This window comes from Chiloscyllium punctatum, chromosome 15 (genome assembly GCF_047496795.1).
Source record: "Chiloscyllium punctatum isolate Juve2018m chromosome 15, sChiPun1.3, whole genome shotgun sequence".
NCBI lineage: Eukaryota > Metazoa > Chordata > Chondrichthyes > Orectolobiformes > Hemiscylliidae > Chiloscyllium > Chiloscyllium punctatum.
Window position 1 is genome coordinate 97,723,706 of NC_092753.1, and position 22,824 is coordinate 97,746,529.

At 47.1% G+C, this 22,824-nt stretch overlaps 1 protein-coding gene across 5 annotated transcripts in view; it reads right to left on the reverse strand.

Moving 5' to 3' along the window:
* Nucleotides 1–22,824, reverse strand: part of robo1 (roundabout, axon guidance receptor, homolog 1 (Drosophila)) — a 682,199-nt gene that overhangs the window by 139,242 nt on the left and 520,133 nt on the right. For all 5 annotated transcript variants that reach the window (XM_072585788.1, XM_072585789.1, XM_072585790.1 and 2 more), the window contains one exon: nucleotides 2,848–3,005. In XM_072585788.1, coding sequence (XP_072441889.1) covers nucleotides 2,848–3,005 — 158 coding nt within the window. The remainder of the gene's footprint in view (nucleotides 1–2,847; nucleotides 3,006–22,824) is intronic.

A 22,824-nucleotide genomic window follows, 5' to 3' on the forward strand; every position in this document is an offset into this window, starting at 1 on the left:
TAATACCCATTAAGGAAGGAAATCTGCCAGTTACCTGGTCTGAACTACATGTAACTCCAGGCAATGTGGTTGACCAACAGTTGCCCTCTGGATTACTGAGGATGGATATTAAATGCATTCCCAGCCAGCAATGCCCACACCCTGTGAATACATCTTTAAGCAAGGTACACACTCACAAATGGACCATCTGTTTAATATTGGTGAGGATTGGGAGTCCTGTTGCCCAGTGAGTCCATCATACAGAGCTCCCTTAGCCCTCCGGGGGTGTGGGAATAAATCCAGTGACACTATTCCAGAGCAGTGGCCCTGCAGGGTCCTGAATAATATTTCTCCAAAGTACAAAATGAAAGATCTGAATTGGGAATATCATCCTGGAACCTGGGCTCAATGTTGAGTGACTGGGATTTGAATTCATCTCCTTCTGCCTCAGAGGTATGAGTGGGACCTATAGACTCACAGCTGAAGACTCAAAGAGCAAACATGACGTGCTGCAGTAGGGGAAGGACATGAGTTCCACCTCTTCAACAGCATAAGGCAAAGACGGTGACATAGTGCTGATGTCAGTGGGTTAATAACTGGGCAAAAGGCTGAAATACATGTAAAATAGGGGGCACGATTCTAAAGGGGGTGCAGGAGCAGAGGGACCTGGGTATGCATCGGTCATTGAAGGTGACAGGACAGGTGAAGAATGCAGTTATAAAACAGTTTTATTAATAGGGGCATAGAGTACAAGAGCAAGGAGGCGAAGCTACAGACAAAAAAAAATGTTGCTGGAAAAGCTCAGAAGGTCTGGCAGCATCTGTGGAGAGAAAGCAGAGTTAATCTCTTCCTAAGGACCTTCTGGAATGGTCACTCAACCTGAAACATTAACTCTGCTTTCTTTCCACAGATGCTGCCAAACCTTCTGAGCTTTCCCAGCAATTTCAATTTTTATCTTTGATTGATAGCAGCCACAGTCCTTTTGGGTTTTTTTTTGAGGTGATTCTAGATTAGATCACATTCCCTACAGTGTGGAAACAGACCCTTTGGCCCAACCAGTCCACACCAACCCTCCAAAGAGTAACCCACCCAGACCCATTTCACTCTAACCAATGTACCTAACACTAGGGGCAATTTAGCATGGCCAATTCACCTGGCCCACACATCCTTCGACTGTGGGAGGGAACCAGAGCACCCGGAGGAAACCCACGCTGACGGGGGGGAGAATGTGCAAACTCCACACAGATAGTCACCCAAGGCCGGAATCAAATCTGGAACCTTGGTGCTGTGAGGCAGCAGTGCTAACCACTGTGCCACCGTACCACCCACAATATTGAACTTGTACAAGACACACAATTGACTTCAGCTGGAGTATTGTGTACAGCAAGGGACTCCATGTTACAGGAAAGATGTGAACGCATCGGAGAGGGTGAATAAACCATTGACCAGAATGGTTCCAGGAATGAGAAACTTCAGCATTGAGGATAGATTGAAAAAGTTGGGGACTGCTCTCCTTGGAGGGAAGAAGGTTGAGAAGAAATCTGATAAAGGTTTGCAAAATCATGAGCAGACTGGACAGAATAGATAGGGCTACGCTGTTCCCACTTGGAAAAGGAGCAAGAACGAGAGGGCAGAGATTTAACGGGAGGGGTGAACAAATCAAGAGTGAACTGAGAAAGAACTCTTTAGCAGTAGTTAGGGTTTGGAGTACACTTTCCAGAAATGTGCTGGAGGTAGGCTCAATTGGAGCATGTAAGAGGGAGGTTGGTCAATTATTTGGATTGAAATAGCGTTCAGGGATATGGGGAAAAGGCTGGAGATAGGCATGAGGTAATGATGCATGCTAAAAGAGCTAGTGCAGACATGTTGGGCTGAATGGCCTCCTTCTGTACCATAAGCAATTTGTGATTTTGTGAGCAGTGGCCTAGGCTAATGTTCAGGAGTCGTGGGTCCAAATCCAATTTAACCAACTGATTTTTTTTTTAACTGTATTGAGATGCTCTCATCTCAGTGGCAGCACCCATGAAACCATCCCCTCTTATTGTCAAACCCATCTGGTTCAAAACTGCCCTTGAGGGAAGGAAATCTGCCTCCCTCACCTACTCCGGCCTACATGTGACTCCATCCCAACGGGGTTGACTCCTAGCTGCCCCCTGAAATGGCCCCCAGTTCAAGGGCAGTTAAGGAGGGGGTAACAAAGCCTGGCCATGTCTGCCATAGGCTGTCATCCCATAAAGAAAAGGAAGGAGTACACATTCAACATCACAGCAGTGCCCAGTGCAGCTCAGATGTGGGGCGGAGGTCTTTCTGGTTTGGCCATCCTTGGCTACAATTTTCCCTCAGTGTCTTTTTTACAAACTCTAGCCTTTTTCCTGTTAAGGAAAGGTGGAGATTCACACCCACTCCAACCACAAATAACTTGTAGGAAATAACAAAGACTGCAGATGCTGGAAACCAGATTCTGCTTTAGTGGTGCTGGAAGAGCACAGCAGTTCAGGCAGCATCTGAGGAGCAGCGAAATCGACGTTTCGGGCAAAAGCCCTTCATCAGGAATAAAGGCAGTGAGCCTGAAGGGTGGAGAGATAAGCTAGAGAAGGGTGGGGGTGGGGAGAGAGTAGCATAGAGTACAATGGGTGAGTGGGGGAGGAGATGAAGGTGATAGGTCAGGGAGGAGGGTGGAGTGGATAGGTGGAAAAGAAGATACTGGATTAGTGGTGCTGGAAGAGCACAGCAGTTCAGGCAGCATCCAAGGAGCAGCGAAAGGGCTTTTGCCCGAAACGTCGATTTCGAAGCTCCTTGGATGCTGCCTGAACTGCTGTGCTCTTCCAGCACCACTAATCCAGAAACAAATAACTTGTACACTGTTACCGTGATTCTCTCATCCTTGTCGTCCAGGTGGACACTGTCCTTCTTCCATGAGATGGTTGGCTCCGGATGCCCACGAGGAGGTTGGCATTCCATGACGGATGGTTCACCCGCTGCCACCATAACATCGGAAGGGTTCTGTCGGAAATCATCCCGGAGAACTGAAGAGAGACAACACAAGAGTTCTGTTAGCAAAGTGACTCTTTACAAAGCTGGCCCAGCTGATTGATTCAGCAGGATGGAGGAGGAGCACCAACCCATACTGCTGTTGTTCAATAAACAGTTCACACTAACATGCCACATCTGCAGTCACTGCTGTGTTCAGCTAATGTCAGCTTTATCCAATCCAGTCTTGGTCACCCTTAATTCAGTTTCTATCAAGACAATGAATCGTCTTAGCTACCTTCTGCCCAGTCCCACGCCCCCCTCCCCGCCTCCCAGTTATCTCTCCACTTTGGAGGCTCCCTACCACATTCCTGATGAAGGGCTTTTGCCCAAAACGTCGATTTTCCTGCTCCTTGGATGCTGCCTGACCTGCTGTGTTTTTCCAGCACCACTCTATTCTAGACTCTGATCTCCAGCATCTGCAGTCCTCACTTTTTCCTGGTTGATTTTAACCTGACTGTGAATCCTCTTGCAAGGATGCCTATCTTAAAGAAGTTCTCCTCCTCTCTCCACAAGAATCTCAGTGAGTCTCTCTCTCACTGCAACCCCCAGGTCATCTCCTCTGCCCTGAAGACCCATCACCTTCATCCCACCTCCATCCACCTAGTGCACTCTTGGCTACCTTCTTCCCACTCCCACCATCTCCTATTTATCTCTCCACCCTGGAGACTCCCTGCCTTCATTCCTGATGAAGGGCTTTTCCCTGAAACATCGATTTTCCTGCACCTCGGATGCTGTCTGACCAGCTGTGCTTTTCCAGCACGACTCTGATCTTGACTCTGATCTCCAGCATCTGCAGGTCCTCATTTTCGCCAAGTCTTTCTGCAGCCTCCTTGTTTCCTCAACACTACCTGACCCTCCAACTACCTTTGTGTCATTTGCAAACTTAGTAACAATGCCCTCAGTTCGTTTATCTGATCGTTAATGTACATCAATAGCTGTGGTCTCAACACTGACCCCTGTGGAACTCCACTAGCCACCGGCTGCAATCCTTTATCCCCGCTCTCTGTTGTCTGGCAGTCAGCCAATCCTCTATCCATGTCAGTATCTTGCCCCTAACATCATGGATTCTTTCTTATTTAGCAGCCTCATGTGCGGCACCTTGTAAAAGGCCTTCTGGAAATCCAGATGTAGGTTGTTCTGCTATAACGCTCATTTCGTTAATTTGAATTTGCCATAATCTGATTGATGAATTGGGGACACTGTTTCTACACTGCGAACGTTTGATGTGTGTATTGATTATAACACGATTCCGGCCCATTTAGTTTAAATGATGCTGCCACTAAGCGATTTTCTTATAACATGGGATTGCATGAGAACAGAACTACCGCGTTATAGCAGAACTGACTGTAGATCAGAACTGCTGGATTTCAAAGTGCTGATTCTGCCCTATTTTACTGTACATTTCCAAATACTGTAGTCTGCTACCTCAGCCTTAATTATGAATTCTAAAATCTTACCAATGACTGAGGTCAGGCAAATTGGCCCACAGTTTCTTCGACCTCCTTCCCTTCTTAAACAGGGGTGTTCGCTTAGCCATTTTCCAGCTCTCTCCCTCTACCATGTCTATCTCTGTCCCTGTCTTTCCGTCCCTGTCTCTCTCAGTCCCTGTCTCTCTCTGACCCTGTCTCTCTCTGATCCTGTCTCTCTCTGACCCTGTCTCTCTCTGATCCTGTCTCTCTCTGATCCTGTCTCTCTCTGATCCTGTCTCTCTCTGTCCCTGTCTGTCTTTGTCCCTGTCTCTCTCTGACACTGTGTCTCTCAGTCCCTGTCTCTCTCTGTCCCTGTCTCTCTCTGATGCTGTTTCTCTCTCTGATCCTGTCTCTACCTTCCACCCTACCAACCTTCGCATAAACCAAATCATCCGCCGACATTTCCGCCACCTCCAAACAGACCCCACTACCAGGGATATATTTCCCTCCCCACCCCTTTCTGCCTTCCGCAAAGACCGTTCCCTCCGCGACTACCTGGTCAGGTCCGCGCCCTCAAACAACCCACCCTCCAATCCTGGCACTTTCCCCTGCCACCGCAGGAACTGTAAAACCTGCACCCACACCTCCTCCCTCACCTCTATCCAAGGCCCTAAAGGAGCCTTCCACATCCATCAAAGTTTTACTTGCACATCCACTAACATCATTTATTGTATCCGTTGCTCCCGATGAGGTCTCCTCTACATTGGGGAGACTGGGTGCCTCCTAGCAGAGCGCTTTAGGGAACGTCTCCAGGACACCTGCACCAATCAACCAAACCGCCCCGTGGCCCAACATTTCAACTCCCCCTCCCACTCTGCCGAGGACATGGAGGTCCTGGGCCTCCTTCACTGCCGCTCCCTCACCACCAGACGCCTGGAGGAAGAACGCCTCATCTTCCGCCTCGGAACACTTCAACCCCAGGGCATCAATGTGGACTTCAACAGTTTCCTCATTTCCCCTTCCCCCACCTCACCCTAGTTCTAAACTTCCAGCTCAGTAACTGTCCCCATGACTTGTCCGGACTTGTCCTACCTGCCTAACCTCTTTTCTACCTGTCCACCTCCACCCTCTCCTCCTTGACCTATCACCTTCATCCCCTCCCCCACTCACCCATTGTACTCTATGCTACTTTCTCCACAGCCCCACCCTCCTCTAGCTTATCTCTCCATGCTTCAGGCTCACTGCCTTTATTCCTGATGAAGGGCTTTTGCCCGAAATGTTGATTTCGAAGCTACTTGGATGCTGCCTGAACTGCTGTGCTCTTCCAGCACCACTAATCCAAAATCTCTCTGTTACCTGCCTGTCTCTCTCTCTCTCTCTCTCTTTGCCTAATGATAGACCCAGTTACTGAGCTGGGAAAAAAACACATCCTGACAATTGCAGAAGCCCCTATTGGGTCACTAATAAGAACATGCTATGTAAAAATTACATCCATTTCATTTCCATTAGTGAGGTAAACACTAGTCTGAAAACCAGGCTGAACTTCTGAAGAGTTGTACAGGTACCTGGTATTCAAAAATTGAGCAATTAGTGTTAGGCAATTGCAACTTCCAACTCTGTCAATCCAGCAACATAATTAAGCTTCGCAAACCAGGTCAAACACTCGACACATCAAAATATTTGGAAGGAGGAGGGGTGAGGGGAGCAACACAATTAGCCAGGAAGAGATCTGACTCAGGTTTCCAGCTGAACTAAATGTCAAAGAACAGAAAATGCCTCCAGCAGAGTAGGCAGCAGAATGAAAGAGAATAATTAAACTCAGGGCGGGAGCTTTGCAAGAGACTGACGATGCCAGTACAGAGGTTAAAAGCATTGCCAAGAGCCATAGAAGTCGAACAATGCCAGACAGTGACCATCACCAATAAGAGACAAGCTAATCACTGCCCCTTCACATTCAATGGTGTTACTATCACTGAGTCCCCCACTGTCAACATCCTGGGGTTACCATAGACTAGAAGCTCAACTGGATTCTTCACAGAAACACAATGGCTCGAAGAGCAGGTCAGAGGCTAGGAATACAACAGCGAGTAACTCACTTCCTGACTCCCTAGAGCCTGTCCACCATCTATAAGGCACAAGTCAGGAGTGTGATGGAATACTCCCCACTTGCCTGGATGGATACAGCTCCAACAACACTCAAGAAGCTCGACACCATCCAGGACAAAGCTGCCGCTTGATTGGCACCACATCCACAAACATCCACTCCCTCCACCACTGACGCCCAGTAGCAGCAGAGCACTATCTATGAGATGCACTGCAGAAACTAACCAAAGATCCTCAGACAGCACCTTCCGAATTCATGTCCTCCAACATTTAGAAGGACAAGGGCAGCAGATACATGGGAAAACCACCCGAGGAAGATCCCCTCTGAGCCATTCACCATCCTGACGTGGAAATATATCGCTGCTCCTTCACTGACCCTGGGTCAAAATCCTGGAATTCCCTCCCTAAGGGCATTGTGGGTCAACCCACAGCACATGGACTGCAGTGGTTCAGTGGTTCAAGGCTCACTACCACCTTCTCCTTGGCAACTAGGGACGGGAGATAAAACCAACAATTTCCACATCCTACAAGTGAATTTTAAAAAATCAAAGAACCAATTCCCACTACCGAGAAATTGGCACCACAATCCAATGTGATACTGAAGAGATGCTGTCATTCACTGACATTAAAGTCTCACTGAGCTTCCCTCTTTGACAGATATTAAGGATCCCAGTTGTCTCCTTGTATCAGGAGGAACAGCAGGGAGTCCTACCCAGGGCCTTGGTGAATACTTATCCCTCAACCAACATCACAATTATAAAAATAAACTAAGTGAGGTCATTGGTATTTGTGGGAGCTTGCTATGCACAAATTTTCTGTTGTGTTTCCCATTTTATAACAGTGATATTCCAAATGATGTGGGGTTGAAGCACTGTTTCCAGTGGTGGAAGGAACAAGATCAAGATAGCATAGATTTAACATAACTGGCAAAAGTAGCAATTGTGATGGAGAAGAAAGATTTTTATATAGCAAGTGATCAGGCTCTGGAATTCACGACGGACAGTGCCCTGGAGGCAGGGTCAATCGAGGCATTCAACAGGAAATTGGATTATTTTCTGGAAAGGATGAATGTTCGGGTTATGGGGGGAAGTCAGGAGACTGGCACCCAGAGAGATGCTCATTTGGAAAGCTGATACAGACACAATGGGCCGAATGGCCTGTTCCTGTGACATAGCAATTCAGAAATGCTTCATCACGTCCCAAAACATGTTGGAGGCAATACTGAAGTTGTGGAAGGTGCTCGGGCAGTGCAGGCTCTTTTACTTCACCCATTAATGGGCTGAAGGGTCTTTTTTTTAACTTATTGCAGGCTGAGGGTATTGCTTGCCAGGCCAACATTCCCCAGAGGGCAGGTAAGAGCCAACCCCATTGCTTTGGTCTGGAGTCACATGTAGATGAGACTGGATAAGGAAGGCAGTTTCCTTCCCTAAAGGACATTAGTGATCCAGATAGATTTTCCAACAACAGAAACATTAGATTCTTAATCCCAGAATTTCTTTTAATATAAATTATGCTGGAACTTGGAGCTGGGTCTCCCATAACATTATCTAGTCTAGCAGGGGAGAGTGAGGATTGCAGATGCTGGAGATCTGAGTCGAGAGTGTGGTGCTGGAAAAGCACAGCAGGTCAGGCAGCATCTGAGGAGCAGGAGAGTCGATGTTTTGGGCATAAGCCCTTCATCAGGAACAAGGCTAGCAGTTTAGACTAGCAGTCTCGCAATAATACCACTACCCTCTCCATGCTTTTTGGGTGTTGTATGATTCTATGATTATTGTGACTTCTTGAAGGAATCTTTTGTTTTCCACAGCTGGAAGCTTTACATTGATATAGCCCTAGCCATAACCACAGGGTGTCACATAGCCCTTTATAGTCAATAAAGTGACAGAATGCCCACTGAGTGCCACAGCAATCCCTGGTTTAATTTTCCTTTCTGTCTGTGTTCCACAACTCTGAAGTTAAACCTGGTTAGTACAATTGGCGATGATACAATGTTTTGTGACATTCGCCAGATATTTCAGCATCACCGTTAACTTGTGGGAAATAAATGGGCAAACGCTCTCATTAAAGTCTGATTAACACCAACACTGATGAACCAATTAGGCAGCTACCAGCGGTTTTGTATTTGCAGCACAAAAAGCTCAAGGTTTCAGTCTCATCTGGTTCTTTGTTTTTAAAAAATACATCTTTCTACACAATTCTGTGTCTCAAATATAAACATAAGACATTGGAGCAGAAATTGGGCCATTCAACCCATTGAGTCTGCTCCCCCATTCAATCATGGCTGACATGTTTCTCAATCCCATTCTCCCTGTAACCCTTGACCCCCTTGATATTCAAAAACCTATCTATCTCCATCTTAAATATACTCAATGACCTGGCCTCCACAGCCTTCTGTGACAGTGAATTCCATCGATTCCCCACTCTCTGGCTGAAGAAGTTTCTCCTTATCTCCATTCTAAAAGGACTTCCCTTTACTCTAAGGCTGTGCCCTCAGGTCCTCGTCTCTCCCACCAATGGAAACATCTTCCCAACATCCACTCTGACCAGGTCACTCAGTATTCTGTAAGTTTCAATTCGATCCCCTCCCTCATCCTTCTAAACTAAATATTGACCTAAGTGTTCATCAGTCTCTAAACTTTCTAATTGCCAGCTGTTTGTGTAACAGACAAACTTCACCAGTTAAGGCCAAATTCATTTAAATGCCGCAGGAAAATGTTTGATTGGTTAAATAATGCTACCGTCACAAGCAACCTCACAAGAAATGCCTGTTCTGTTGGATTGGTTGTTCTTCACTGGGAATGATCAGAAAATAAAATCCGTCCAGAAACTGAGTTGAACCCAACAGCAAGATTTAAGAAAAGAAGAAGCTATCGGATGAGCTGAACACAAAAAGAGCTTCAAAATATTGACAGGGTCGAATAGATAGCAATAATTTCTACTCGTAAAGGAAAAAAGATTGAAAGGAACATAGATTCAAAGTGATGTGTAAAAATATCAAGGGTGATGTGTGAAAAAAAACACTTCTACCCAGCAAGTAGTTAGGGTCAAGAATGTACTGCCTGGAAATGTGGTGGAAGTAGATTCAACTGAGGTATTGAAGAGGGGCATTGCTTGGTTATCTGGATAGAAACAATATGCCAGGAAATGGGGAAAGAGCAGGAGACTGGCAGTGCGTGATAGAATAGTTGTCAGCATGATGGGCTGAACAGCCTCCTTCCATGCAGTAACAATTCTGTGATTCTGGTTCAATAGAATATAAGAACTAGGAGTAGGCCATTCAGCCCCTCGGGTCTGCCCGGCCATTTAATATGATCATGGCTGATCTCCTCTAGGCCTCAGTTCCACTTCCCTGCCCGCTCCCCATACCAGACAGAGTTGACTCATTTTGTCAATGCTTTCTTGATAAGTTTATCCATCCTTGAAAATAGTCTTTGTGCTCCCTTCAGTGTTGCAATACCCTTCGACCCGAAACGTTAACTTTGATTTCTCTCCACAGATGCTGCCAGACCTCATAGAATCCCCACGGTGTGGAAACAGGCCATTTGGCCCTCTAACTGACCCTCCAAAGAGTAACCCACACAGACCCATTCCCCTACCCTACCACTCTACATTTACCCCTTACTAATGCACCCAACCTACACATCCCTGACCAATACGGGCAGTTTAGCATGGCTAGTTCACCTGACCTGCACATCTTTGGATTGTGGGAAGATACCAGAGCACCTGGAGGAAGCCCACGCAGACACATGCAAAATGTGCAAACTTCCCACGGACAGTTGCCCAAGATTGGAATTGAATCCAGGTCCCTGGTGCTGTGAGGCAGCAGTGCTAGCCACCATACCGATTAGATTCCCTACCATGTGGAAACAGGCCCTTTGGCCCAATCAGTCCACACCGACCCTCTGAAGAGTAACCAACCCAGACCCATTTCCCTCTAACTAATGAACCTAACACTATGGGCAATTTAGCATGGCCAATTCACCTAACCTGCACATCTTTGGACTGTGGGAGGAAACCAGAGCACCCAGACGAAACCCACGCAGACATGGGGAGAATGTGCAGACTCCACACAGACAGTCGCCCGAGGCTAGAATCAAACTGGGGACCCTAGTGCTGTGAGGCAGCAGTGCTAACCACTGAGCCACCGTACCGCCCAATTACAGGCAGTTGTTAGTCAACCTGCCCAGATAATTCTGTGACACATCCCTAGAGCTTATGGGATTTGAACCCAGACCTCCTAGTTCTGAGTCAAGGACACTCCCACTGCATCACACAACAGCCGTCAGTTTGGGTACATGCTGACAGTCTAAAACTAGGAGCTGTAAATAAAGAATAGTGACTACGACCAATGGGGAATTCAGGGGACAGTAGGTTTACGAGATTGACAGCTGGTCTGAGTCATTTGAGGATTGGCTAGACAGGCTGGGCTGGAAACTGAGTTCTTAAGAAGATTCTGAAGTTTAGACTCTGTTTATCTCTCCACAGATGCTGTCAGATCTGCTGAGTTTCTCCAGCACATCCTATTTTTAATTCAATGCTCAGGAGTCTAGGGCACCTCCCTCTAGACCAAATGCCATTGTTCCACCCCCATCTTCCAGGTCTGTCCTACTGGATGGAGAGGACATATCCGAGGATGGTGATGGTGGTATCTGGGACTTTACCGGTCAGGTATGATTCCGTATGTATGACAAAGTCAGGGGTTTGCTTTGTCTAGCCTCTGAGACAGCTCTCCCAATTTTGGCACTAGCCCCCAGATGGCAGTCTGGGTAAACAGGGCTGTTTTTATCATTGTTGTTTCCAGTGCCTTCGTCAATACTGGGTGGGCTATCAGTTCTGACTGAGTTAGATAACTCTTTGTTCAGCGGGATTTGGGACTCAGTGGGCTGAATGGCCCAATATAGTTTATCATTTTAACCGAGATTCTTTGTCTCGTTTGGCCACCGTGTACCCTCAGGCTAATTCTAAGAATGTTAAATAGTATTCTATCTGAGCTGGCTTCCTTCAACCACCTCACTGGGTAGAATCATCAACACTCAGTTGGTGTACAGTTAAGGAGGTGTCCTTTTTTTTTTAATGCAGCAAACCAAATTGTGTGGTCAGACTACCTCAACGTCGCTTCTAAATCTGCCACCGGTTTCAATGTTTTGGACTATAAGAGTCTCTTGGAGGTGACATCACAAGTGGTTCATATTAACCTGGCACCATTCCACATTCACAGTTAGTCATTCTTTCACGAGTCGAATACTGTGCCCCAACAGGTAAATCAGGTCACATGACAATCACATGTCTACAGGGTCTTTGACATAGGATGAACCTCAAAGTGCTTCAAAAATTGTGAGCAATATTTAAACATCAAATCAAATGTGCAGACTGATGGAGAAGGACTGACCAAATGCTTGTGAAAAGAGGTCACTTTAAAGATGGGTTACAAGGAGAGAAGAGCTTTGGAGACGGGAATCAAAACATAAGGCAAGGCCAGAGTGCGACATGGTCAATGCTCTCTGAACTGAGCCCACAACTTCGCCTGAAGGTGGGGAGGTGGGATTGAGGGAAATATGGAGGAGGTGGATGGGGAGAAGGTGGGAGTGAGGGATATGGGGAGAAGGTGGGACAGAGGGATATGGGGAGAAGGTGGGAGTGAGGGATATGGGGAGAAGGTGGGATGGAGGGATATGGGAAGAAGGTGGGAGTGAGGGATATGGGGAGAAGGTGGGAGTGAGGGATATGGGGAGAAGGTGGGAGTGAGGGATATGGGGAGAAGGTGGGAGTGAGGGATATGGGGAGGAGGTGGGACAGAGGGAAATGGGGAGAAGGTGGGACAGAGGGAAATGGGGAGAAGGTGGGATGGAGGGATATGGGGAGAAGGTGGGATGGAGGGATATGGGGAGAAGGTGGGATGGAGGGATATGGGGAGAAGGTGGGAGTGAGGGATATGGGGAGGAGGTGGGACAGAGGGAAATGGGGAGAAGGTGGGACAGAGGGAAATGGGGAGAAGGTGGGACAGAGGGAAATGGGGAGAAGGTGGGAGTGAGGGAAATGGGGAGAAGGTGGGAGTGAGGGATATGGGGAGAAGGTGGGACAGAGGGATATGGGGAGAAGGTGGGAGTGAGGGATATGGGGAGAAGGTGGGATGGAGGGATATGGGGAGAAGGTGGGAGTGAGGGATATGGGGAGAAGGTGGGATGGAGGGATATGGGAAGAAGGTGGGAGTGAGGGATATGGGGAGAAGGTGGGAGTGAGGGATATGGGGAGGAGGTGGGACAGAGGGATATGGGGAGAAGGTGGGAGTGAGGGATATGGGGAGAAGGTGGGATGGAGGGATATGGGGAGAAGGTGGGAGTGAGGGATATGGGGAGAAGGTGGGAGTGAGGGATATGGGGAGGAGGTGGGACAGAGGGAAATGGGGAGAAGGTGGGACAGAGGGAAATGGGGAGAAGGTGGGACGGAGGGATATGGGGAGAAGGTGGGATGGAGGGATATGGGGAGAAGGTGGGAGTGAGGGATATGGGGAGAAGGTGGGAGTGAGGGATATGGGGAGGAGGTGGGACAGAGGGAAATGGGGAGAAGGTGGGACAGAGGGAAATGGGGAGAAGGTGGGACAGAGGGAAATGGGGAGAAGGTGGGAGTGAGGGATATGGGGAGAAGGTGGGACAGAGGGAAATGGGGAGAAGGTGGGAGTGAGGGATATGGGGAGAAGGTGGGATGGAGGGATATGGGGAGAAGGTGGGAGTGAGGGATATGGGGAGAAGGTGGGAGTGAGGGATATGGGGAGGAGGTGGGACAGAGGGAAATGGGGAGAAGGTGGGACAGAGGGAAATGGGGAGAAGGTGGGACAGAGGGAAATGGGGAGAAGGTGGGATGGAGGGATATGGGGAGAAGGTGGGAGTGAGGGATATGGGGAGAAGGTGGGAGTGAGGGATATGGGGAGAAGGTGGGAGTGAGGGATATGGGGAGGAGGTGGGACAGAGGGAAATGGGGAGAAGGTGGGACAGAGGGAAATGGGGAGAAGGTGGGACAGAGGGAAATGGGGAGAAGGTGGGAGTGAGGGATATGGGGAGAAGGTGGGACAGAGGGAAATGGGGAGAAGGTGGGAGTGAGGGATATGGGGAGAAGGTGGGAGTGAGGGATATGGGGAGAAGGTGGGAGTGAGGGATATGGGGAGGAGGTGGGATGGAGGGATATGGGGAGAAGGTGGGGTGGGGGAATATGGGGAGGAGGTGGGTAGATGGGATGAAGAGATAAGGGTGCAAATGAAAAATGGTCTCAATCTCAGGCTCACAGGCTTTTTCCTGTTTCACACAGTCTTGTATTTGTCGAGATGAAACCGCCGTTTGTGTGCAGGTGGAATGTATGTCAATCCTGTGTGACAGCCTAAGATGGAAGTGACTGCAAAGAGCCGGGCAGATTACAGACACAAACGCTGTCAAAGTGTGCCTGTGAAATGCGTCTGAGATAATTGTATTGGCTTCAAAAGCTATTCGGTCGGATTAACTGTTAATGAACTGCTGCCCTGTGACATTTACCATCCACATCAGGTGATGGGTGTGAGATGGAGATTAAACTGGTGTTGCAATGAGCTGTGTTTTCCAAGACACACTCTCTCAGTGCAATCATCTCCCACAAATATTCACCAATTGGCTTTTACAAATGTCTTGTGCCTCACTTGAAAGCAGGGTCACGTTTGTGTCAATCATGAACTCTAAATTCCTAATGCATCCTCACATTTCCCCAGGTAAGGAGCCGATTCTCAGTGGGTAGCACCCCATCGACTTGAGGTCACAAACCCGTTGGCTCAAGTCTCACTTTGATCAGAAATTTCCCCTCAGATCAAACTGTCGGACAGGCTGGGCAGGGACCTCCACTCAGAAGGAAGACAGATCAGTCATTAGGTTAAACAAGGATCCATTGGTAGCTTGGCAAACTCTCAGGAGCCTGACAGGCTGAGAAAGATGGACATTTAATCAGGAAAGGGATCAATGGGTTTGAGTGACGGGCAGGAAAGTGGACTTAAGGATGATTAGATCAGCCATGATCTCATTGAATGGTGGAGCAGACTCGATGGGCTGAATGGCCTACTGCTAAACCTAAATCTTCTGCTTTTGTGTGCTAAAGGACTCTGTGATTCTTGCACCACCCAGATGATGTCTAGTGTCTGTGGAAACAAAGTTCAAATGGAGTCAGAACTCTAACAAATGGCTGGGATCAGAGGACACCAAGCCACTGAAGAGTAAGAATATATTTTGGTTCATTATGAGGACGTGGGTGTCGCTGGCTAGGACTGCTCATCCCTAATTACCCCTGGAGAAGCTAGGGGTGAGTTGTCTTGCTGAACGTGTACAAGGCACTGACAAATCCTGCAGTCAGTTATCTCATTACTATGAGCCTTACACAGGTCCTTATGTTGATGTTATCTCTAGAACAGTGAGATTACTGGGATCCTGTTACATGCTAAAGAGAAACACAAGCATCGGCTAACCAAAACAGTCCCTGAGAAACAGCCAAACTTAGATGTGAAAGGGGAGAAACAGTCACATAAACAGACAGAAGTGAGGCTGGTTGATGATCTGCTGATATCTTATTATTGCCTTGTTCACTGGTTGCCCAGTTGTGTAGAATTACGTACCTCCCTAACTAGTCCCTCAGAATTGACAATGACTTGCTTTCGATCTGGTTCATTTGGTGCTCAGAGGGCTAAGTCTGATGCCAGATGTGAATAGAAGAATAGATTCCCCGCAGTCTGGAAACTGACTATTCAGCCCAACCAGTCCATACCAACCTTCTGAACAGCATCTCACCCAGACCCAACCCCCGACTCTATCCCTGTACCCCTGCATTTCCGTGGCCAATGTACCTAACCTACACTTCACCCAACACTGTGGGTAATATGGCATGGCCAATGCAGCTAATTTGCACATCTTTAGACCGAGCTGTGTAATGTGGGTAGCTGGTGGTTGAAGGAGGGTGTAGACAGGTCATGTGGAGATTTGTACATTTCTCTCCAACGGCTTTGCCATCTTCAGCACTTTTCTGAATGAGCTTCCTCCACTTTTCTGAATGAGCTGAATGGCACTCATCCACAGACTCCGCAGACTCTATCAACAAACACATCGACCTGGACCCAATATACCGGCCACTACAGTGGACAGCTGGAACTGACAACCGGAAGCGGCAGAGACAGGCCACTATAAGTGCCGGAGGAAACAGCACAGAAGCGCTTCACAGGAGGCTCCCAAGCACTGAGGATGTCACCTAGACAGGGGACGAAACGTTTGCAAGACAAATTCCCAGCTCGGCGAACAGAATCACAACAAGAATGAGCTTCCTCCACTTTGACTGTTTGTGGGTCAGGGAGGGATTGAGGAACTTTGACCTCTACAAGGAAGTTTTGAGAGTATCCCTGATGTCTCTTTGCTATGGCCTGGGAGTCTCAGCCATGATAGAGTTCTGATACAGGAGGTGTTTTGGGAAGCTGGTGTCAGGTATTAGATGTGACTCTCCCAGCAGAACTGGCTACTAATGCAATGGCAGCATGATAGAGGACACTGCTGTTTCTTATCCTCAGACTTGGAGAATCGGGTGAAGGTCCTGCTGCTGGGACCTCTCCAATGCTTTGAGGGGCCCGCTGTAGATCATCCAAATCTCCATAGCTGCTGCCTCATAAACTATCAGTTTTTAGGTCAGAGTGGTGCTGGAAAAGCACAGCAGGTCAGGCAGCCTCCGAGAAGCAGCAAAATCGACATTTTGAGCAAAGGTCCTTCATCAGGCCCCACGTTTTGCCTGAAACTTCGATATTCCTGCTCCTTGGATGCTGCTTGACCTGCTGTGCTTTTCCAGCACCACTCTGATCTAAAATCTGGTTTCCAGCATTTGCAGTTTTCACGTTTGCCTCATAAACTATCACCTCAGTCTCGCGTTTGAAATCTTCAAATACTCCCTTCCTCAGTCAGGCAGAGGCTAAGCTAACAGATTGAAAGGGTTGATGAACATATAGAGATGTACAGCAAGAAAACAGACCTTTCCATCCAACCCGTCCACGCTGACCAGATTCCAAAACTAATCTCGTCCCATTTGCCAGCACTTGGCCCATATTCCTCTAAACCCTTCCTATTCATAAACCCATCCAGATGCATTTTAAATGCTGTAATTGTACCAGCCTCCACCACTTTCTCTGGCAGCTCTTTCCACACACACACCACCCTCTACATGAAAAAGTTACCACTTAGGTCCCTTTCAAATCTTCCTCCTCTCACCCTAAAACAATACCTTCAAGTTTTGGACTGCCCCACCCTAGGGAAAAGACCTTGTCTATTTACTCTGTCCATACTCCTGATGATTTTATAAACCTCTATAAGGTTACCCCTCAGCCTCCAACGCTCCAGGGAAAACAGTCCCAGCCTATTCAGACTCACCCTATAACTCAAACCCTCCAACCCTGGCAACATCCTTGTAAATCTTTTCTGAACCCTTTCAAGTTTCACAACATCCTTCATCTCACAAGGTGACCAGAAGTGACCTAACCAATGTCCTGTACAGCCACAACATGACCTCCCAACTCCTGTACTCAACACTCTGACCAATAAAGGAAAGCATACCAAACGTCTTCTTCACTATCCTATCTACCTGCGACTCCATTTTCAAGGAGCTATGAACCTGCACTCCAAGGTCCCTTTGTTCAGCAATACTCCCTCGGACCTTACCATTAAGTGGATAAGTCCTGCTCTGATTTGCCTTTCCAAAATGTAGCACCTCGTCTTTATCTGAATTAAACTCCATCTGCCACTCCTTGACCCATTGGCCCATCTGATCCTGTAGTAATCTGAGATAACCTTCTTCTCTGTCCATTACACCTCCAATTTTCGTATCTTCTACAAACTTTCTGTTTACATCCAAATGATTTATATAAATGATGAAAAGTAGAGGAATCAGCACCGATCCTTATGGCACACCACTGGTCACAGGCCTCCAGTCTGAAAAACAACCCTCCACCACCACCCTCTGTCTTCTACCTTCGAGCCAGTTCTGTATCCAAATGGCTAGTTCTCCCTGTATTCCATGAGATCTAACCTTGCTAATCAGTCTCCCATGGGGAACCTTGTCGAACGCCTTCCTGAAGTCCATATAGATCACATCTACTGCTCTGCCCTTGTCAATACTCTTCAGTCCTTCTTCAAAAAACTCAATCAAGTTTGTGAGACATGATTTCCCACGCACAAAGCCATGTTAACTATCCCTAATCAGCCCTTGCCTTTCCAAATACACGTACATCCTGTCCCTCAGGATTCCCTCCAACATCTTGCCCACCACCAATGTCAGGCTCACAGGTCTATATTTCCCTGGCCTTTCCTTAACCTGGAAAGACACTGCTTGATTAGGGACAGCCAGCACGGATTTGTGAAGGGTAGGTCTTGCCTTACAAGTCTTATTGAATTCTTCGAGGAGGTGACCAAGCATGTGGATGAGGGTAGAGCAGTGGATGTAGTGTACATGGATTTTAGTAAGGCATTTGATAAGGTTCCCCATGGTAGGCTTATGCGGAAAGTCAGGAGGCATGGGATAGAGGGAAATTTGGCCAATTGGATAGAAAACTGGCTAACCGGTCGAAGTCAGAGAGTGGTGGTAGATGGTAAATATTCAGCATGGAGTCCAGTTACAAGTGGAGTTCCGCAGGGATCAGTTCTGGGTCCTCTGCTGTTTGTAATTTTTATTAATGACTTAGATGAGGGAGTCGAAGGGTGGGTCAGTAAATTTGCAGATGATACAAAGATAGGTGGAGTTGTGGACAGTGAGGAGGGCTGTTGTCGGCTGCAGAGGGACTTAGATATGATGCAGAGCTGGGCTGAGGAGTGGCAGATGGAGTTCAACCCTGCCAAGTGTGAGGTTGTCCATTTTGGAAGAACAAATAAGAATGCGGAATACAGGGTTAATGGTAGGGTTCTTGGTCAGGTGGAGGAACAGAGGGATCTTGGGGTCTATGTACATAGATCTTTGAAGGTTGCCACTCAGGTGGATAGAGTTTGTAAGAAGGCCTATGGAGTATTATCGTTCATTAGCAGAGGGATTGAATTCAAGAGTCGTGAGGTGATGTTGCAGCTGTACAGGACTTTGGTTAGGCCACATTTGGAGTACTGTGTGCAGTTCTGGTCGCCTCACTTTAGGAAAGATGTGGAAGCTTTGGAGAGGGTGCAGAGAAGATTTACCAGGATGTTGCCTGGAATGGAGAGTAGGTCGTACGAGGATAGGTTGAGAGTTCTCGGCCTTTTCTCGTTGGAACGGCGAAGGATGAGGGGTGACTTGATAGAGGTTTATAAGATGATCAGAGGAATAGATAGAGTAGACAGTCAGAAACTTTTTCCCCGGGTACAACAGAGTGTTACAAGGGGACATAAATTTAAGGTGAAGGGTGGAAGGTATAGGGGAGATGTCAGGGGTGGGTTCTTTACCCAGAGAGTGGTGGGGGCATGGAATGCGCTGCCCGTGGGAGTGGTAGAGTCAGATTCATTGGCGACCTTTAAGCGGCATTTGGATAGGTACATGGATGGGTGCTTAATCTAGGATAGAAGTTCGGCACAACATCGTGGGCCGAAGGGCCTGTTCTGTGCTGTATTGTTCTATGTTCTATGTTCTATTAACCCCTTCTTAAACAGTGGCGCCATGTTAGCCAACTGCCAGCCTTCTGATGCCTCACCTGTGGCTATCGATGATACAAATATCTCAGCAAGGGGCCCAGCAATCACTTCCCTAGCTTCCCACAGAGTTCTAGGGTACACCTGATCAGTGTGCCAGCCTTCATTGAGATCCATAGTAAGACTGTGTAAGATGTGGCCCATTTCCAACCTAATACTGAAGACAAGAAGCCCGGGCCTGTGCAGGACTTGATCCTGGGACCTCTCGGGTGTCTACAATGTACAAGGTCCTAAGTCAGGATCATACCCCTCGACCAACAAGCCAGTCTCAGGAGTCAATGTGGAAATGAATACAAGGTGCAGCTTAGAAAGAAGACCCTTCAGTCTCAATGGCCAATGGCATTACTTACCTTTCACACAGGTCCTCCCACATTTCTCTTTATCTAAGCCCCACCCCCAGGCCTATCCTACCCCTTTCTCCCTCATTTTACCTCTCTAGATTTCCCTTAAAGGCACCTCTACTCCACACCTCAGTTTCTCATTGCAGCAGTGAGTTCTAGTACTCTCTATATAAAGGGAATATCACCTGAATTCCCAACTGGATTTATTAGCTATTGCCTTATATTAGTTAGCCCCTGGTTTTGGATATGCCCATAAATGTGTTGCTGCTAATGACAATCTCATCAGCTTCATGATGAGATGTCCTCCCTTAGGGCATTGTGGGTCTACCTACAGCACATGGACTGCAGCGGTTCAAGAAGGCAACTCACCCCCACCTTCTCAAGGGACAACTAGGGCCAGACAATAACTGCTGGGCCCAGCCAGCGATGTCCACATCCCACCAGTGAATAAAAAAAAAGAAAATAGAGCATAGCAAGGCAAACCAAACAACAGATCCAGATGCAGTTCCCTAACCAGTTACCAAAGATGTCAATATGGCAGTTCCAATAACACTCAAGAAACTTGACACCATCCATGTCAAAGCAGCCCATTTGATTGGCACCATGCCCACCACCTCCAAAATTCACTCCCTCCATCACCAACAGCCAGTAGCAACAGTAGTACCATCTACAAGACACACTGCACTGCAGCATCTCATGGAGTGTCCATCGACAGCACCATCCAAATCCTTGTCCTCCATCATCTAGAAGGACAAGGGCAGCAGACACATGGGAACACCACCCCCTGCAAGTGTCCCTCCAAATCACTCACCATCCCAACTTGGAGATATATCGCCATTCCTTCACTGTCGTCGGGTCAAAATCTGGAATTCCCTCCCTAAGGGAGGGAATCAATCGTCCACAGCACATGGACAGGAGTAGTTCATAAAGGCAACACACCCTCACCAGGAGCAACTAGGGACAGGCAATAAATGCTGGTGCAGCCCCATGAATAAATAGATTTAGAATAAGTACAAAAAACTTACAATTAATGCAGGTTATAAAAACCAGTGTGAACATGTGAAGTTCTGCTGCATCCCCCCTTTACCCAGAATGTAACTTTTTTAAAAAATCGTTACCTGGATCAAAGTCAAAAACTCAGTGTTTCCAACACTGAGTTCAGGCCAGTTCCAAATTACCCTGATCCCTGTTTTGCTGCAATTTAAATAAAATCTTCAAGTGAATGCTTGCCAATCCGATAAACCGCTGCCAAACTTTGTTCCATTCTTCACTAACTGGTGCTTAGAGGCTGCCCTGCATTATATCAATGGGCTAACATTCAGAATTATCAGCACATACTCTAGAACAGATCCTAATCCATACCAGCCATTAACGTGTGATTGTTAAAAGTTAAATATTACGTAATTCTGTCTGGTTTTCAACTGAGCTTTCATTGGATGCAGAAACAGAATTAAAATTCCAGCTTAGTGACCTTGTATCAGGAGCTGCTGAAAGTTCACTGCCTGTAATATTAATGCTGTTTCTCACTATACAGCTGTCTTTCTGACTGAGTAATTCCAGCATTTGGTGTTTATACTTTAGATTTACAGCATCTGTCGTCCTTTGCCTTTTGCAATGATTTTTATTGGTCTGTTTCTTGGACTTTGTTCAGAGTGGTAGCAGCCCTTTCTCGGCATCACTGATTGTGGGTTCAAGTCCCATCAAAGGACTCAGAGCCTATATCCATAACTAACACACAGTGCCAGACTGAGGGAGTGCTGTACTGTCAGAGGTGTTGCCTTTTGAGCTGACGTATTACCCTGAGGACCCCACCTTCCCTCTCTGGTGGATGGAAATAACTCCAGGGCTCCTACTCAAAGTGAAATCAGACATCTCACCTGGGCCCCTGGCACAGTTAACCAATCAAAATGTTAAATAAAGACCCTCATCATTTACCATTTGGCCCATTTACGGTAACATTGAGAAAGCAGCATCAGGGTAAGAGCAAGGCAGAGCGAGTAAGAACATTCAGACCATAAGACAAAGAAGCAGATGTTGTACATTCCTGATGAAGGGCTCCTGACCGAAATGTTGACTTTCCTGCTCCTCGGTTACTGCCTGACCTGCTGTGCTTTTCCAGCAGCACATTTTTCAACTCTGATCCCCAACGCCTACAGTCCTCACTTTGTCTCATTCAGCCCTTCGAGTCTACTTTGCCATTCAATGGGATCATGACTGATCTGATCATCCTCAATTCCACTCTGCTGGGTTTTCCCTCTAACCCTTCCTGATTAAAAATCTGCCTAGCTCAGCATAGAACACTGAATGACCCAGCCTCGACAGCTCTCTGTGGTAAAGAATTACACAGATTAATTACCCGCTGACAGAAGAAATTCTTCCTTGTTCCTGCCTTAAATGAGCTCTGAGATTGTACCCTCTGGTCTTAGAAAGGAGACAACCTCTCCCTGTCAAGTCCAATAAGAATATTGTTTCAATAAGGTTGCCTCTCATTCTTGCAAACTCCAATGGGTACATGCCCAATCTACTAAACCTCTCCTTATACATCTGTAATGAGATGGCTGCCGGTTTAAAGTCACGTTTTAATGTGAGCTACTATGTTATTTAGCGTTGGGACAGTGAGAGCAAAAGCAGACACCACGAGCTGAAGGAGGATAGCTGCTCGACAACTCTTTCTCGATAATTTCCTCCCTGGGTGAATTCGGCGTGTGTGTTGTCGCCAGGGTAAAGAAGCTCATAGCCTGCAGAGAGTAAGCATCTAACAGCTCTCTCTCCCTGCTGTGTGGAGATATCAGAAAAAACCCAGGGTTAGCTCACCATCTTCTACTCACTCTTCTCTGCAAATCTCTCCTGAAGAAGCAATAATGTGCCTTTCCTGGCAGTGGAAGGATGAATGCTCAGCCAATAAATGAAAGACAGTCTTGGTATGCAAACAAGCCCATCTCAATGGCAAAGAATGAAAAAGGAAATAAGAAAGAGAAAGAAACCAGGCATTCCAGGCTGGTGCTATTGAACTGTGGTTCCCTCGTTTCCTTTACTTTTCCCACCCTTCAATATTTGTGCTTTCTCTGTAATTGTGTGATCTGTCTGTTTTTGAAGGAGGGACTTTAAGAAGGGGTAGAATTTAAGTTGTAGAATTATACATTAGCAATTCCTATTTCTCCATTGCTATCGGTTATTTGGAGTAAACTGGTATTTTTGAGTTAAGTACAGAACCCTAGTGAGCAGTTTCTTTTAACCTGAGTTCATCAGTCAGATGAACTGAAGACTTTGGATAGC